This window comes from Suncus etruscus, chromosome 7 (assembly GCF_024139225.1).
Source record: "Suncus etruscus isolate mSunEtr1 chromosome 7, mSunEtr1.pri.cur, whole genome shotgun sequence".
NCBI classification, from domain to species: domain Eukaryota; kingdom Metazoa; phylum Chordata; class Mammalia; order Eulipotyphla; family Soricidae; genus Suncus; species Suncus etruscus.
Genome location: NC_064854.1, coordinates 60,019,346 through 60,038,055, shown reverse-complemented (window position 1 = coordinate 60,038,055; position 18,710 = coordinate 60,019,346). Strand labels below are relative to the sequence as shown.

Below are 18,710 nucleotides of genomic sequence, written 5' to 3'. Positions count from 1 at the left end.
AATAGCAACAGAGTAAAGAAAAATAAATAACAAAGAACAAACTTATAAAAGAACTCTATGTAGGTTTTTTTTTAACTCTTCTTATTCCTAAAGAAAGTAAAGTTTATGGTGGGAAAGAAGAGAAGAATGCAGAAAAGATACAAAACAAAGAAAACAAGTTTTAATTATGTATGATGAAGCTATGTTAGTTCACAACTTACAACCTGGTTTCACACAAAACAAAGGTAATTCTTGGTTTCTCTATATCTGTTTGTTTACTATTTGGTTTTACCCAAAACAGATTTTCCTACTTACCATCTTGTTTTACTTGTCTCAAGTAGGTGCCAGAGCAATAGCATAGAGGGCATTTGCCTTGCACTGGCCGACCAGGGATGGACTCTGATTTGATCCAGCATCCCATAAAGTACCCTGAGCGCGTGCCAGGAGCAATTTCTAAGCACAGAGCCAGAAGTAACCTGAGCACCACCATGTATAGCCCAAAATCCAACCCGCCCCAAAAAAGGGTACACACCTCAAGCATACATGGGTAGAACTGGCTCAGGATAGCTTTCTTGTCCTTATTCCCCCCACCTGGGGTGGTCTCATGTGCTCAATAAAAACTGCAATACTGGCAGGTAGCTCTCTCTCAATACCCAGCCACAACTGTTTCACCCCTTCAGCTTGGTTTGGACAATTTCCGGCAGAAACCCTACTCCATACCCATTTCCATGGGGTGGGATTACAGTGTGTGGAACTTTACAAACTATATAATATTTATCTGCAATTATGAACTATTACTAGATCTCTTTAACTGCTATAAAGACTATGGGAACAGTAAGAATGGAAGTCAAGAAATTCAACTAAGCGCCGGAGAGATAGCACAATAAAAAATAGGAAGAGTAGATAAAAGAAAAGTATGAGAAAAAAATACATTAAAAATTATAAGGATTGGGCCCAGAGAGATAGCACAGCGGCATTTGCCTTGCAAGCAGCCGATCCAGAACCTAAGGTAGTTGGTTCAAATCCCGGTGTCCCATATGGTCCCCCGTGCCTGCCAGGAGCTATTTCTGAGCAGACAGCCAGGAATAATCCCTGAGCACCACCGGGTGTGGCCCAAAAACCAAAAAATAAATAAAAAATGAATAAAAAATAAAAAAGACAAATATCCCAATATAGTGCAGCTAAAATGAGTCAAAAAGGTAAGTGGCAGTGGTCTTTCTGAGTGTCACTTAGCCTGCCACTAGTTTAGGCTTCTCTGTTGTAAAACCGTGAAATTAAGTCACTGAACCTTTAGTTCACAAAGGATACATTATTACTAATATCACTGCTTCAAAATCACTGAGATAAAAAGCCATCTTTTGATAATGAAAAACAAATCATTATCTACAGATTGGAGAATCATCATTTGTAGTAATTGTCCTGAATACGACAGATTTAGATACCCCTATTCCAAGATTTAGGTCTATTCCAAGATGTAGTAACTCTGACCTAAAGTAAATTCAAAGCCCTTTCTTTACTCTTAAGAAATTTGTTTATAAAAAAAAAAAAAGAAGAAAGAAAGAAATTTGTTTATAGGGGCCGGAGAGATAGCATGGAGGTAGGGTATTTACCTTGCAAGCAGAAGGACAGTGGTTCAAATCCCGGCATCCCATATGGTGTTCCCCCCCCCCCCCCGCGCCCATCTTGCCAAGAGCGATTTCTGAGCGTAGAGCCAGGAGTAACCCCTGAGCGCTCCCAAATGTGACCCAAAAAAACAACCCCCCCCAAAAAAAGAGCAGAATATAATCCTTTTATACTATACTTTCTTTTATTTTGGTTTTTTGGGCCACACCCATTTGATGCTCAGGTGGTACTCCTGGCTAAGCGCTCAGAAACTGCGAGGTGGCGCTAGAGGTAAGGTGTCTGCCTTGCAAGCGCTAGCCAAGGAAAGACCACGGTTCGATCCCCCGGTGTCCCATATGGTCTCCCCAAGCCAGGGGCAATTTCTGAACACTTAGCCAGGAGTAACCCGAGCATCAAACGGGTATGGCCCGAAAAAACAAAAAAAAAAAAAAAAAAAGGAATTGCCCCTGGCTTGGGGGGGACCATATGGGACACCGGGGGATCAAACCTCGGTCCTTTCTTGACTAGTGCTTGCTAGGCAGGCACCTTACCTCTAACGCCACCTCGCCGGTTCCTTATATTATACTTTTTGTTGTTGTTGTTGTTGTTGTTTTTGCTTTTTGTTTTTGGGTCACACCCGGCAGTGCTCAGGGGTTACTCCTGGCTCTATGCTCAGAAATCGCTCCTGGCAGGCACAGGGGACCATATGGGACGCCGGGATTTGAACCAAGGACCTTCTGCATGAAAGGCAAACGCCTTACCTCCATGCTCTCTCTCCGGCCCCTATACTATACTTTTTTTTTTTTTTTTTTTGGTTTTTGGGCCACACCCATTTGACGCTCAGGGATTACTCCTGGCTATGCGCTCAGAAATCGCCCCTGGCTTGGGGGGACCATATGGGACACCGGGGGATCGAACCGCGGTCCGTCCTACCCTAGCACTTGCAAGGCAGACACCTTACCTTTAGCACCACCTTCCCGGGCCCTATACTATACTTTTAATGTATTTTTTTTCTCATATTTTTCTTTCATCCACTCTTCCTATTTTTTATTTCCACAAATGTACTTGTAAAATGCCAATGTGTCTTTAATATTAACTGCAAGTTCAACATTGAGAGCAGGAAAAAAATTGTCCATAGATGTTTGGGAGAAAGGCCAAAAAGTACTTTTACAAAGAAAACCTTAAAGTACTCACTTGTAGCAGATCCAAGAAGATTTTTTGAAGATTTATCCTCTCCAGTACTATAATCCAGTGGATAATCTGTTTCAACAGAAAAGAAAGGAAAGAATGGTAAAAACTAACACTGATTTAAAAGCTATTTAACCCAATTACGAACATGTTTGTAACCATTGTTCTTAAATATATTAAAATAAACAAATAAAAATAAATAAAAGCTTACTTAAAATGTTTTATCATAGATGTCTATTTAAGAGGCCAGAACAATAGTACAGGGGTAGGGTGTTTGCCTTGTACACAGCAGACTCAGGACAGATTTGGTTCAATCCCCATCATTCCATATGGTCCCAAGTTTGCCAGAAGCAATTTCTTTTTTTTTAGTTTTTTTTTGTGTGTGTGTGTGGGGGGGGGGGGGGGGGGTTTGGGTCACACCCAGCAGTGCTCAGGGTTTTTTCCTGGCTCCGTGCTCAGAAATTGCTCCTGGCAGGCACAGGGGACCATATGGGACGCCGGGATTCGAACCGATGACCTTCTGCATGAAAGGTAAACGCCTTACCTCCATGCTATCTCTCCGGCCCCCTTTTTTTAGATTTTGTTTTTTGTTTCTTGGGTCACACCCAGCAGCGTGCAGAGGTTACTCCTGGCTCTATGCTCAGAAATCGCTCCTGAAAGGCTCAGGGCACCATACAGGATGCCAAGATTTGAACCACCATCCTTCTGCATGCAAGGCAAATGCCCTACCTCCATGCAATCTCTCCAGCCTGGTCCAGGAGCAATTTCTGATCCCAGAGCCAGGAGAAACCCCTGAACACCAATTGGTGTGCCACCCCTTAAAAAGTTTACTATAGGGGCCGGGAAGATGGCGCTGGAGATAAGGTGTCTGCCTTGTAAGCGCTACCAAGGAACGGACCGCGGTTCGATCCCCCGGCATTCCATATGGTCCCCCCAAGCCAGGGGCGATTTCTGAGCACATAGCCAGGAGTAACCCCTGAGCGTCAAACGGGTGTGGCCCAAAAACAAAAAACAAAAAAAAAAGTTTACTATGTACCTGAAACGTCAAAAAAGATAAAGTTAGGCGCCAGAGAGATAGCATGGAGGTAAGGCGCTCGCCTTACATGCAGAAGAATAGTGGTTCGAATCCTGACATCCCATATGGTTCCCTGAGCCTGCCAGGAGCAATTTCTGAGCATATAGCCAGGAGTAACCCTTGAGCGCTGCTGGGTGTGACCCAAAAATCAAAAAAAAAAAAAAAAAAAAGATAAAGATCACATGCAATTTATCAAACAATTATAAACTAAGGAAAATCATTCTTCCAGTCATTCTTACTAAGGTTTTAGTCATATTTTTATTACTTTCAAAATATTTTATAAACTACAAATGACTTCATTTCATATGGAAAAACTAGGGAAGCTCTGGTTGAAGACATCTTAAACACACTGGTTTGGGACCTGAGCAGTGGCACAGCCGTAGGGCATTTGCCTTGCATGTAGTTGACCTAGGACAGACTGCAGTTCAATGCCCCGGCATCCCATATGTTCCCCAAGCCAGGAACAATTTCTGAGCATATAGCCAGGAGTAACTCCTGAGTGTCACCAGGTGTGGCCCAAAACAAGCAAAAACAAACAAAATAAATGCCACACTGGTTTAAGACATTTTAAAACAACTTGAAAAAAGTAGAAATGGGAGGTATCAAATACCTTCCCTACTCCTTTGGGTTCTTAAAACATTTTTAAAACATTAATATCTACAATATATATCATAGACATATCTATATCATGGTGTTCAGTTATGAATAATCAAAGAAGTAGGGGCCGAAGAGATAGCATGGAAGTAGGGCATTTGCCTTGCATGCAGAAGGACAGTGGTTCGAGTCCCGGCATCCCATGTGGACTTCCGAGCCTGCCAGGAGTGATTTCTGAGCACTGCAGGTGTGACCCAAAAAACAAACAAAGAAACAAACAAACAAAAAGAATAATCAAAGAAAAATAATCAAAAACAAAAACGAAAAAAACAAAAAAGAATAATCAAAGAAAAATAAGTTACTTTATGCATAACAGAATTTGAAGCTTGGCAAGCGGACACAATAATATAAAAGGAGAATCCAATCACAAAAAATCTGATTGGAAAATCATTCAAAATGCAAGATATAGCATTCAAAATGGAGATATAGCATGGAGGTAGGAATTTGCCATGCATGCTGAAGGACAGTAGTTCAAATCCGGGCATCCCATATGGTCCCTCCGAGCCTGCCAGGAGCGTAGAGCCAGGAGTAACCCCTGAGCGCTGCCAGATGTGACCCCCCCCCAAAAAAAAAAAGCAAAATAGAAAATAACAAGTTTAACAGGCCAGAGAATAGAACATTTGGTAATTACTTGTACATGGTCAACCCATATTCAATCGCAGGGACCCTGTAATGTTCCCTAAGCCCCACCAGGAATGATCCCTGTGTTCATAGCCAGGAGTAAGTTCTGAGCACAGATAGGTGTAGCCAATAAAACAAAACAAAACAAAACCAAAAAAAAAAAAATCACAGGTTTAGGAAAATAATTTTGGGGGCTGGTACAATGGCACAGAGGGTAGGGTGTTTGCCTTGCATGTGGCTGACCTGGCATCCATATGGTCCCCCAGCCTGCCAGGAGTAATTTCTGAACGCAGAACCAGGAATAACCCATGAGGGCTAATGGGTGTGGCCCACAAACCAAAGTATAGAAGAAGATAATTTTGGGGGTTAAATATTAATTACAAAAATAAATAAATAAATAAATAATTACTGGGGTGTTTGCCTTGCAAGCAGCTGATCCAGGACCAAAGGTGAAAGGTGGTTGGTTCGAATCCCGGTGTCCCATATGGTCCCCCGTGCCTGCCAGGAGTTATTTCTGAGCAGACAGCCAGGAGTAACCCCTGAGCACCACCGGGTGTGGCCCAAAAACCAAAAAAATAAAAAAAATTACTGGGGGGGCCGGAGAGATAGCACAGTGGCGTTTGCCTTGCAGGTAGCCCTCTCAGGACCAAAGGTGGTTGGTTCAAATCCCAGTGACTCCCAGCGTCCCATATGGTCCCCCGTGCCTGCCAGGAGCTACTCCTGAGCAGATAGCCAGGAGTAACCCCTGAGCGGCGCTGGGTGTGGCCCAAAAACCAAAAAATAAATAAATAATAACAATTACTGGGGCCGGAAAGATAGCATGGAGGTAAGGCGTTTGCCTTTCATGCAGAAGGATAGCAGTTCAAATCCCGGCATCCCATATGGTCCCCTGTGCCTGCCAGGGGCGAATTTTGAGCATAGAGCCAGGAGTAACCCCTGAGCTGGTGGGTGTGACCCACCTCAAAAAAAAAAAATTAACAATGGGGCCGTGGGGCCGGAGAGATAGCATGGAGGTAAAGCGTTTGCCTTGCATGCAGAAGTTTGGCGGTTCGAATCCTGGTGTCCCATATGGTCCTCTGAGTCTGCCAGGAACAACTTCTGAGCATAGGAGTAACCCCTGAGTACGGCTGGGTGTGACCCCAAAACCAAATAATAATAATAATAATAATAATAATAATAATAATAATAATTACTAATGGGGCCAAAGAGATAGCATGGAGGTAAGGCAGGGGTCTCTGGCCCTCCCTACAACATTTTGTGGCCCTGCCCTAGAGGAATCTTTTTTGTTTTGTTTTGTTTTGTTTTGTTTTAGTTGTTTGGGTCACACACCCCCAATATTCAAGGCTTACTATTGACTTTGCACTCAAGGATCACCCCGACTTTACCTCCTACGGCCCCCAGGTAAATTGAGTTTGAGACCCCTGAGGTAAGGCATTTGACTTGCATGCAGAGGTTCGAATCCCAGCATCCCATATGGTCCCCCAAGCCTGCCAGGGGTGATTTCTGAGCATAGAGCCAGGAGTGGCCCCTGAGCACTGCTGGGTGTGACCCAAAAACCAAAAAATAAAATAAAATAATAGTTACTAAAAGGCCAGAGCGGTGGTGCAAGCGATAGGGCATTTGCCTTGCACATGCTAACCTAGGATAGACCAAGGTTCTATTCCCCCAGTATCCCATATGGTCCCCCAAGCCAAGAGCAATTTCTAAGCACATAGCCAAGAGTAGCCCCTGAGCATCACCAGGTGTCGTCCAAAAACATAAATAAATAAATAAATAAATAAATAAATAAATAAATAAATAAATAAGTAGTAAGTAAATAAATAAATAAATAAATGAATGAATGAGGGGGGCCGAAGAGATAGCACAATGGTAGGGCATTTGCCTTTCACACCCAGTATGATCCAGGACAGACGGTAGTTCGAATCCCAGCATCCCATATAGTCCCCCAAGCCTGCCAGGAGCAATTTCTGAGTGCAGAGCCAAGAGTAACTCCTGAGCACTTCCGGGTGTGACCCAAAAACAAAAACAAAAACAAAAAAAGTAAAATTAAAAGGAAAAAATAAATCTAAAGACAATTTGTTATACTTACTTTCATAATGACATACCTTTAGCCATTATACTATTTTTCTTTTTCTTTTGCTTATTGGTTTCTGGGCCACACCTGGAGTTGTTCAGGACTTACTTCTGGCAGTGCTCAAGGGGCCATGTACTATGCCATGGATTGAACCAGACTCAGGTACATGCAAGGTATTAACCCCTGTACTCTCGCCAGTCCCCGTACTGTATCTTAAACTGATAAGAACAGATACTACACTTGATCTTAGCCAAAAGACCGAGAAGCAATCCTATACTGTATTTTAAAAAGTGAAAACAGAAGTCATCTATATCAGGGGCCGGGCGGTGGCGCTGGAGGTAAGGTGCCTGCCTTGCCTGCGCTAGCCTAGGACGGACCGCGGTTCGATCCCCCGGTGTCCCATATGGTCCCCCAAGAAGCCAGGAGCAACTTCTGAGTGCATAGCCAGGAGTAACCCCTGAGCGTCACAGGGTGTGGCCCAAAAACCAAAAAAAAAAAAAAAAAAGAAGTCATCTATATCAAAATCTCTTACCATAATCCTCATCAAATAGTTCCTGGCGTTCTGAGTGATACTGGGAATCTGCAATCTCTTCATATTCTTCCACCATGCTTGTACCAAATACCCTATGTAACAACAATTTCATTAAAGGCTAGTGTTGAAATTCAATTCCATATATAATAAATGACAAAATAACATTGACTTACAAAGTCATGTTTTGAGGACAAAACAATAACTTCCCTTACACTGTTTTAAAGCATTCCTTTTAGATTAATATGTAATCTAATTAATCTAGTTAAAGCATTTTAAAAAATACAACAACTAAGCTTCTCTTAATCAATCTAATTGTTTCCATATGTTATCATAGCAAAATAGCAAACAAGATTAATACATAAATTCAAAGTCTACCGCTTCTCTGGTTTTGCTTTCTGAAAAGTTGGGGATGGAACCCAGGGCCTCACAAACATTAAGGCAAGTACTAAAAGCATAAGACAAGTGCCCTACTACTAAGCTACACTCCCAGCTGAATATAATTTTTTGAGATGGAATATATACATTTATCTTTTGGGTCACAAAGCTGTGCTCAGGGCTTACTCCTGGCTGGGTTAGGGGGACCATCTAGAGTCCTGGGGAATCGAACCTTAGTCAGGCAAGTAAAAGGCAAGTGCCCTCTCTCCAGCCTCCAAAAACAAATATTAAATACTTGTATTTCCACGATGTTCCTTTAGTCTAACTACTGTTTTGGACCAAAGAGATAGTACATAGGTAAGACACTTTACTTGCAAGTATCTAATCCAAGTTCAATCCCAGATACCCATATGATCTCTGAGCTTGCCAAGAGTGATCCTTGAACTCAGAGTCAAGAATAACACCCTGAGGCAGGAGAAATAACATGGTGGTAAGGCATTTGCCTTGCATGCAGAAGGTCAGTGGTTCGAATCCCAGCATCCCATATGGTCCCCCGAGCCTGCCAGAAGCAATTTCTGAGCGTAGAGCCAGGAGTAACCCCTGAGTGCTGCTGGTATGAACAAAAAACAAAAAACAAAAAAAACAAAAAAAAAAAGAATAACACCATAACACCCTGACACAGGCAGAGGCAGATGTGGCCTCAAAACCTAAAACAAAACAAAAAAATCCTACTTTTTCACATTAAAAATAGATTTTGTTTTATGGGTCTTTGGGTTTTTTTGTTTTTGTTTTTTGGGTTTTTTTTTCGGGGGTCACACCTGGCAGCACTCAGAGATTACTCCTGGCTCTGCGCTCAGAAATCGCTCCTGTCAGGCACAGGGAACCTGACAGGATGCTGGGATTCGAACCACCATCTGTCCTGGAACGGCTGAGTGCAAGGCAGCTTGCCCTACCGCTGCCCTAACTCTCCGGCCCCGAATTTTGCTTTTAAATCACACTTAGTAAATGCATTTTTTAAAATTACCTTATAAGGCTGAGCGGACAAAAATGTTCTGATCCAAAATGTGAAACCAACTCCACCTAAAGAATGAGAGCACGTGAAAAAGGAAGCCAGGACAGTGTAGTAGAATATTATACATCCATTTATTCCAGTTTTACTTTCCCTGTAACGTTTCTAAAAATAAAGCCCTCAGTCCCCAAAGTCAATACTTGTCAAGTTGTGTTTCTGTCATGCAGTAATATGCCATGCCCTGTCATCAATATTGCAAAGAGAAGGTTGCTAACCTTTATGTACTTGATGAACATCTGAAGCAGAAAAAGGAAAAGAAAAAGGAATCAGTTCCAAAGTCTGAATAACATGCCACAGCAACATTTAATATTTGTAAATTTTATTGTAAATTAAGTTGCAGAAAGCAATATACCGTGATGGGTAACATTGTAGTACTCATTTATATTTGTGTGTTTGGGGGGGAAGAAATAAAAGTATCATTTTTAATTTTTCCTTACAACTAGAAAATACAGTAAACTCATGAAATAAACTAAGATTATTAAGCAACCTAAAGTCCAGTATGATTTTATCTGACAGAATATGAAAGCACTCCAGACTAAACTTTTGTCTTCTATTACTTAAAATATAATAGAGATATGTATCACATATATGAATATATGAATTTCTCTGATATAGGTACATTTGATTGAAAATTTAACATGCATATTATAAAATATTTATTGGTAATTATTCCTGTTTTATGTAGATTGTTTTAGAAGAAAGAAGGGCTTTTTGGCATATCATTGTTTCAAGTATAACTTAAAAAATATTTAGAAAGATGTGTGTGTGTGTGTGTGTGTGTAGAGAGAGAGAGAGGCCTATAAATAGAAACATATGTCAACAACTTTTAAAATATAAGTATTAAAAAGCAGTCTGCAGGTTCTGGGTTCTTTTGGGATAAGAAAAGAATCAGGGGCCCGGAGAAATAGTACAGCGGTGTTTGCCTTGCAAGCAGCCGATCCAGGACCTAAGGTGGTTGGTTCGAATCCCGGTGTCCCCCGTGCCTGCCAGGAGCTATTTCTGAGCAGACAGCCAGGAGTAACCCCTGAGCACCACCGGGTGTGGCCCAAAAAGCAAAAAAAAAAAAAAAAAAGAAGAAGAAAAGAATCAGGTAATGCCCAAGTGATAGCATAACAGGGAGGGCATTTGCCTTGCACACAGCTGACCCAGGTTTGATCCCTGGCATCCCATATATCCCCTAAGCCTGCCAGGACTGCTTTTTAAGGAATAACACCTTATAACTGCTAAATGTGGCCAAAAAAACAAACAAACAAAAAAATGAAAACATATTCCCTCCAGCCTTACTAGTAGTAATCCCTAAACAGAGTCAGGATTAAGCCCTGAGCAACACCAGGTATGTGGCAACCCCCAAACAAAACAAAATAAAACAAACCTAGATAAACTTAAAAACATCACTACAAAATAAAATTCAGAAGAAAATATAGTTTTTCTTAGGCTTAATTCTACTAGAAAGGGGTTTTTGTTTGTTTGTTTTGGGGGGAGGTATCACCCCCAGAGCTGTTCAAGAGTTATTCCTGGCAGTCAGTGCTTGGAGGGCCATATAGGATGCACAGACTGAACCCCAGTTGGCCATGTGCAAGGCGAGTGCTTTCCCCACTCCCGGTTTTGTTTTTTATTAACAAAATCTAATAATCAAAATTATTGTCTCCACCCACAGGACAGGGTGGGCATAATATAAGGTCAAGGCACCTGTGTTGAACATGATCAAGCCTGTTCCATCCCTAGAACAGCAGAAGGTCTCCCCCAAGAACTATCAGGAGTAAGCCCTGAAGACTGCCAAGCATGGCCCCCAAACACATACAAAACACAAATGGAGAGGGAGAAGGGCCAAGAGATAGTGCTGGGTGGGATAATGCACTTGCTTTGCAGGCAGCCAAGCCAAGTTTGATCCCTAGTTCCCCATATGGTCCTCCAAGCAAAACCAGGGATCTTCTGAGCACAGAACCAGATATGAGGCCTGAGGATAACCAAAAGTGGCCTGAATATTCCACCTCTTCAGGCTAACCTGGGTTCAATCCTAGCACCCTATATGGTCCTACAAGCCCACCAGGAGTAAGCCCTGAATACAGCCAGGTGTGGCCCCCACAAAATTGAATTTTTAAAATGGAGGAGATAGGGAGTTGTTGTATAGGCAATATATCCCAATACAATAGGCAATATACCCCAATACAATGTTCTCCCATTACTGAAATGGAAGTAATTTCATTTATGAAAATGAATAAAGGACATTTTGAACTGAAACTATAAAGGACTTTTTGTGAAACTATTTCTCAATATTGAGTATTTCAGTATTATCTGAAACTATTTCTCAGTATTTGAGAGTTTTTTTAATTGTATCACCAGCCACATAGCTTTACATTTTTCTCTTACTAACAATGTAGATTGTATTAAATGAAATGGTAATAAAATAATTTTGTTACAGTATCCATTTGCAAAGGAACTGGAAACGCACATTTTGAGCACTGCTGAATTAACTAAATATCAACTTATTTTAAGAACAAAATTGAGCATATTTATACTGAAACTAGAAATACTACAAGTTTACCCATTTAGAGAAAGCTAATTAAATATATGCTTATAAAAGACAGAGTAAAATCCCAGAATTAATCAGCTACAGGTTTCCATATTCAAAGAAGAAAAGAAAAATTAGAAATGAGAACTTGCTGTCATTCCAAAGGTCATGATTAAAATAATAGTCACTCAAGCATGGTGATAAAGATGAAAGGAAAGAAAGCCAGAGGAAATTCCTATACTGTTAATCTAATTCAAGAGAAATAATTCTATTTTGGCAGATAATTCTACCTCAACTATGGTGGAAAAGCAACAGTAACACTAAACGTCTAAAAAAATTTTTGAAATGACACTAAGTATTTTCATTTGAATACACAAAAGGCAAAAACTATATAATGATAATTGAATAGTAAAATAGAAATTAGATTTTCTGGAGCCAGAGTAATAGCACAATGGGTAGAGTATTTGCCTTGCATGGACCCAGGTTCAATCCCCGGCATCCCATATGGTCCCCAGAGCCTGCCAGGAGAAATTTCTGAGGGCAGAGCCAGAAGTAACCCGAGCGCTGCTGGGTATGGCCCCAAAACCGAAAAATAAATAAGATCTTCTAAAGATTTGTAAGCAGCAATGTTTTAAACTTTGTAACCTAAGAATTAAAAAATAACATCATAAAATAACATTTCACATAAAAATTCAAAGAAAATTTAAAATTTAATCAATCCTGAATATATATAAAAATAATCCTGGACATGTTTTCAGTTTGACAAATGGCAATGAATTATCTTTATTTTTTTTTTTATAGAACGCTTTATGAATTTGCGTGTCATCCTTGTGCAGGGGCCATGCTAATCTTCTCTGTATCGTTCCAATTTTAGTATATGTGCTGCCAAAGCGAGCACGAATTATCTTATTTTTTTAATGCAAATAAAATTGTATAATTCAATAAATATCCAGTTAATAGCTTTTACTTATTTTTTCGTTTTTGGGCCACTCACAGCAGTGCTTGGGGTTACTCATAGCTCTGCATTCAGAATCACTCCTGGGGGTTATTAGGGGGACCACATAGGATGCTGAGGATTGTACTGGGTAGGCCGTGTGCAAGGCAAATGCCCTACTGCTATACTAGAATCTGGCTCCCTTTTATTCTTTTTTGACTTTTTAACAGTGAAATGACAAAGTAAGAACGCTCAGTAAGTTTTTATTCTAAAATAGCTCTGCATGTATAAACATTACCTTCACATATTTTGCATACATCTGTTCATCTAAAGGGAAACTCTGAACATTCCTCTCATCTCTACCATGGAAAGTACCCAGCTTAATCCACTTATTTGTGGGATATCTAGAAAAATAAAAACATCACTTTTAAAAATTCATACTCCATGTACTGAGACATTCCATTACATACTCAAAAACATCCAGTGAGTTTTTTTCCTTCAATTCCAGATAAACATAACCATTTAACATGCTTTTAAGTATAAATCATATTTGTAACTCAATAAATTTTTTCTCAACTAAAGTGAAAAGTCATTTTAACCTGTCCTTTGTCCATTTCCTCATCTTATGAAGAAATCATCTGATTATAGAAACACACTAAGAATCACCAAAGAACTGATTAACAAGGGCCTACATTACAACTATGGCAAGTATCATTATTATTATTACAAATAAGTATTAAAATAAACAATGATCAATGTCTTAACAAGACACACTTGCAAATAATTATTCTGTTTAGCCAACATAAACTGTAGAAAAAGGCTTTAGAACTTACTTCTCTGGGATGGATCAATAGTAGAACAGATAGGGCACCTGCCTTGCATATATCAACTAGGTTTCAATCCCCAGCATCCCATATAGTCCTGAGCCCAACCAGGTGTGATCCCTGAAACTAGAGCCAGGAATAACCCCAGAGCATTGCTGGGTGTTGTCCAAAATCAAAACAAAGCAAAACAAAAGAATTTACCTGTCACTGATTGAAACCAGAAAGTCTTTAGGAGTAGAAGAAAATAGTTCATAATTTGCAATATCAAGTTGCTTTACTTGAATTGGTTCACAAAGTTCAATAACAAACCTTTAAAAAACAAAGACAATTATGTAGATGAACAGACAAAAGTTAACATTAATTATGACATATTAACAGTCTGCCTAAATTAAACATCCCTTGGTTTAGTCATTAAAAAATATGAGGAAGGACAACTTGCAGTCTTAGTTACCCATAAGAGAGCACCAAGAACTTACCAATCACATCATTAATAAAACCAGACATGACTTTTGTCTATTACATTTTAAAGACAAGTGATATTTTAGGGGTTAAGATGACAAATCCCAGTTGTCCAAATGCAATGTTTATGACATAATTATGTATGATTTTAAAATTTTTTAAATCAATTTGGGGGGGGGGGCTTTGGGTCACACCCAGCAGCTCAGGGGGTTACTCCTGGCTCCACACTCAGAAATCACTCCTGGCAGGCTCAGGAGACCATAAAAGATGCCAGGATTCGAACCACCGATATTCTGCATGCAAGGTAAATGCCTTACCTCTATACTATCTCTCCGGCCCCTCAAATTTTCAAATGGTATCATTTAATGAAAACTTGTTAAAACAAAAAAATAGATGATTTCCTGTGAACAGTTTACACTGGTTTGATCTCCAGCACCATATATGGTTGCTGCCCCAAACCCTCCCTGAGCGTAGGTCAATATTAAGTCCTGGGGCCGGCGCAGTGGCACTAGAGGTAAGGTGCCTGCCTTGCCTGTGCTAGCCTAGGACGGATTGCGGTTCGATCCCCCGGTGTCCCATATGGTCCCCCAAGCCAGGAAGGGCTTCTGAGCGCATAGCCAGGAGTAACCCCTAAGCATCACCAGGTGTGGCCCCCCCAAAAAAAAAATTAAGTACTAAGCACCAGTAGGTGTGGCCCAAAGGGGCGGGGGCAATTTGTTTAGAAATTTTTTCCCTCGGGTCCTAAGATATATACTGTGCTGGCAACATTCAATGTTAAGTGTTTATTAAGTGATAATACAACCTAGCCCTAATATAAAAGCATAAGAAAATATGCATAAGGAACAAGACAGCAGAGAATAGGGCTTCTTTTATTGGCTTTTGGGCCACACCCAGTGATGGCGATGCTCAGGGGTTACTCCTGGCTATGTGCTCAGAAATTGCTCCTAGCTTGAGGGACCATATGGGAATCAGGGATCAAACTGAGGTCCATCCTGGGTCAGCCACATGCAAGGCAAATGCTCTACCACGGCCCCAGAGTAGGGCATTTTCCTTGCACATGGCCAACCTGGGTTCAATCCTCATCTGGTCCCCCAAGCCTACCAGGAGTAATTTCTGAGTGTAAAGCCAGGAGTTACCTTTAAGCACTGCCAGTTCTGGCTTTCCCCCCTACCCAAAAAATATATGCATACATATGCATAACATGCTTCATTAAAGCTCATGTAACTTACCAAATTTTAGTGCTGCAAGGATTCAACATATATAGATCCATGTTTTCGATAAGAATTGCAGATGTACTCTTTGTAAGAGAGAAAAGAGAATAAGAATATTTCAATTAATAAAGGTTTCTATGACTTCTTTAATTTTAGATTTTAAAATCAAGCAAGACTAAAAAGCCACTTGGGGAAAAGGCATAGAGCTAACTAAGATTTAAAAGTAAAAATGATTTTTAGATTAAATCTTTTAAGTTTTCTACAAGTTTTATAAGTTAAAAAGGATTTGGGATGTAACCTGATAGTTTTAAATACCCAACACCGTGAAGTGATAATATAATGATAACAATGTTAACAAGAGATCATATGCCCTTCAGGAGTTAAACTGCTCAAATTAAGATATATCCAAGAACAATTCATAGAGGCCAGAGAGATGGCACAGCAGTGGGGTGTTTGCCCTGCGTGCTATCGACCCAAAGGGACCCGGTTAGATTCCCAGCATCCCATGTGGTCCCCCAGCCTGCCAGGGACGATTTCTGAGTGCAGAGTGAGGAGTGACCCTGGAAAGCCACTGGGTGTGGCCCAAAAACCAATCAATCAATCAATAAAGTTTAAAAAAAAATACCAATCCATTCTAAAAAGGAATTGGCTGTAATACCACATAACACATAGACAAGCCCGGGGGCCAGAGAGATAGCATGGAGATAAGGCATTTTTGTCTTGCATGCAGAGAGTCTGTGGTTCGAATCCCGGCACCCCATATGGTCCCCTGAGCCTGCCAGGAGTGATTTCTGAGCATAGAGCCAGGAGTAACCCCTAGCCACTGCCAGGTGTGACTCAAAAAACAAAAAACAAAACAAACAAACAAAACAGACAAGCCCAACTCATATTACTAAGTAAAAGAAGTCAATATGAAAAGGTTCTATACTGTGTGGTTCTAACCTAATCTAGAATAATAGGAAAATGACAAACCATGAAAATAAAGACTCACAAACTGTCTGTAAGGGGTTGGGAAAAGAAGGCTGAACAGGTAGAACACCAAACAGTTTTTAGGACAATTAAATTATACCATATACTTAAAGTAATGGTGGATATCTATCATCACATATTTGCCCAAACTACAAGAAAACATCTTTAAGGGCAGAATCCTGATTTTTTTAATGAGATAATATCTCACTCTACATATCTAAGCAGACCATTACTTATATTTAAAAGAAAACAATTTCATGTGTGTGAACATATGTCTAACTGCCTGTCTGCCTGAATGTGTGTGCAAAAAGAGAAATCTTATACTTAAGTACCTTGGCTTCTGGATTAGCTGCTAAAATTTTGGCACCACATTCTACTGACGCATAATTATTTCGATTTTTCTGGACCTTTTTTGAAGCATGAAGACCTCCATTAGCAGATGGATGCATTGACTGACCTGCAGACAAACCTCATTATAAATATATATACAATTATTATTGTTATAAATCACCCCAACAGCCCAATAACCTCCAAAACAACAGGCTACTAAATTTTAATGCTTCTAAAATATTTTAAAGATTTTTTAAAACTGGGCCCGGAAAGATAGCACAGCAGCGTTTGCCTTGCAAGCAGCCAATCCAGGACCAAAGGTGGTTGGTTCGAATCCCGGTGTCCCATATGGTCCCCCGTGCCTGCCAGGAGCTATTTCTGAGCAGACAGCCAGGAGTAACCCCTGAGCATCGCTGGGTGTGGCCCAAAAACCAAAAAAAAAAAATTTTAAATTTGGGGTTGGCGAGGTGGCGCTAGAGGTAAGGTGTCTGCCTTGCAAGCCCTAGCCAAGGATCAGGACCCCCCCAAGCCAGGGGCAATTTCTGAGCGCTTAGCCAGGAGTAACCCCTGAGCATCAAACGGGTATAACCTGAAAAACCAAATAATAATAATAATAATTTTTTAATTCAAAATGCTTCATAGCCTTAAATAAAATATTTCCAGGGGGGCGGAGCAATAGCACAACGGTAAGACATCTGTCTTGCACGCATCCAACCCCAGTTCGAGTCCCAGCATCCCACATGGTCCCCCAAGCCTGCCAGGAACAATTTCTGAGCACAGAGCCAGGAATAACCCTTGAGCACCACCAGGTGTGACCCAAAAACCAAAAAATTGATTAAAATATTCCCAATAAACTATATAAATCTACATTACTTTGTCTCAATAATAAAGTTCACAAAATGATTTTGCTCAGAAGATTCAAAACATTTTTCATATATATCTTATTCTAATAATAAACAAACGCTAGCCTATAATCTCTAACCCTACTATTAAAAATTGGTAACTATGGGCCGGGCTATTAAAAATTGGTAACTATGGGCCGGGCGGTGGCGCTGGAGGTAAGGTGCCTGCCTTGCCTGCGCTAGCCTAGGACGGACCGCGGTTCGATCCCCCGGCGTCCCATATGGTCCCCCAAGAAGCCAGGAGCAACTTCTGAGCGCATAGCCAGGAGTAACCCCTGAGCGTCACAGGGTGTGGCCCAAAAACCAAAAAAAAAAAAAAATTGGTAACTATGACTTTTCTACAGAAGAATAAGAAAATGCAATACTCTTGTGTAACTTATCTAATGTTTAAGGTTTTAAAACTTTCAATTTGAGGGAGACTTTCTAGGAATAAAGTATTGCTAGCCCTGCACACAGCTGACCCCAGTTTAATCCATGAGATAGTCCCCTGAGCACTACCAGGAGTGAGTACTGAAAAGAGTCAAGAGTAAGCCCTAATAAGTATGTAAAAAATATTTTCTATTAACAAGAGTTTAACTTTTCTTTTACCAATCGGAGGGAATAAAGTATATTTAAACCATTGAAAGAAAAAAGAATGCCTGTTTCCTTACTTTTTTCTTTTTCTACTTCCATAACTTTTTTCTTCCATTCATCAAATGTCGGTATATCTTCTGGATCTTTAGGACTTGGTACAGGAGCAGGGTCCATTTCTCCTGGTTTTGTATAATCAGAACTCTAAAAGGCCAAATGGAAACAGATTTCAACAGTCAAGAATAGGGAGAAATCATGGGCCAGAGTGATAGCATAGCTGTAGGGCATTTGCCTTGCATATGGCCGACCTGGAAGGGACCCAGGTTCAATCCTCGGCATACCATATGGTCCCCTGAGCCTGCCAGGAATGCAGAGCCAGGAGTAACCCGTGAGTGCAGCCCAAAAACCAAAAACAAAAAAAAAAAAAAAAGAGAGAGAGAAATCAATGAATTTTAAGAGAAACTATAAATGATAGTCAAATTAAAGTTCTAAATGACTTTTTGAAATTATAAAAGGTTAAAAAAAAAAGCTTTTATCCCTCTTGAAAGAAGAGACTACCAAACCTGTCTCCCAAGATAGTGAAAAAGAATTTTAGTAGCAAACAGAGAAAACAGGACAGATCTAAGAAGAAATGGGCCACCAAGCTTGAAATGTTTTTATTGCTGTCATTAGTTTTGTTTTGGGTCTACACCAGGGGTCTCAAACTCAATTTACCTGCGGGCCGCAGGAGGCAAAGTCGGGGTGAGGCAGGGCCGCATAAGGGATTTCGCTTACCGAATATTCGCAATAAAAAATCGCATCAGTAAGAAAAAAAATTGCATTAAATGTTT

General features: G+C 40.5%; 2 protein-coding genes, 1 non-coding gene and 1 pseudogene across 4 annotated transcripts in view; all 4 read right to left on the bottom strand.

Moving 5' to 3' along the window:
* SUCO (SUN domain containing ossification factor) overlaps window positions 1-16,539 on the bottom strand; it is a 43,303-nt gene extending 26,764 nt beyond the window's left edge. The window contains exons 1-8 of one of the 2 annotated variants that reach the window (XM_049776432.1): window positions 16,411-16,539; window positions 15,128-15,195; window positions 13,641-13,748; window positions 12,914-13,019; window positions 9,385-9,405; window positions 9,125-9,180; window positions 7,726-7,817; window positions 2,776-2,841 (exon numbers count right to left, since the gene is read on the bottom strand). In XM_049776432.1, the coding sequence (XP_049632389.1) occupies window positions 2,776-2,841; window positions 7,726-7,817; window positions 9,125-9,180; window positions 9,385-9,405; window positions 12,914-13,019; window positions 13,641-13,748; window positions 15,128-15,195; window positions 16,411-16,527 (634 nt within the window). In that variant the 5' untranslated portion in view covers window positions 16,528-16,539. Of the gene's footprint in view, window positions 1-2,775; window positions 2,842-7,725; window positions 7,818-9,124; window positions 9,181-9,384; window positions 9,406-12,913; window positions 13,020-13,640; window positions 13,749-15,127; window positions 15,196-16,410 lie in introns of those variants that run through there. The other variant, XM_049776433.1, reaches the window with a different exon arrangement.
* DNM3 (dynamin 3) overlaps window positions 415-18,710 on the bottom strand; it is a 348,113-nt gene continuing 329,817 nt past the window's right edge. Inside the window, exon 21 of the transcript XR_007497526.1 lies at window positions 415-455. The gene's annotated coding sequence lies outside the window, so the exon portion shown is untranslated. The remainder of the gene's footprint in view (window positions 456-18,710) is intronic.
* Window positions 7,316-7,463, bottom strand: LOC126014941 (uncharacterized; annotated as a pseudogene).
* On the bottom strand, window positions 12,473-12,579 carry LOC126015183 (U6 spliceosomal RNA). The gene has a single exon (XR_007498074.1). It is a non-coding gene; the product is annotated as a U6 spliceosomal RNA (small nuclear RNA).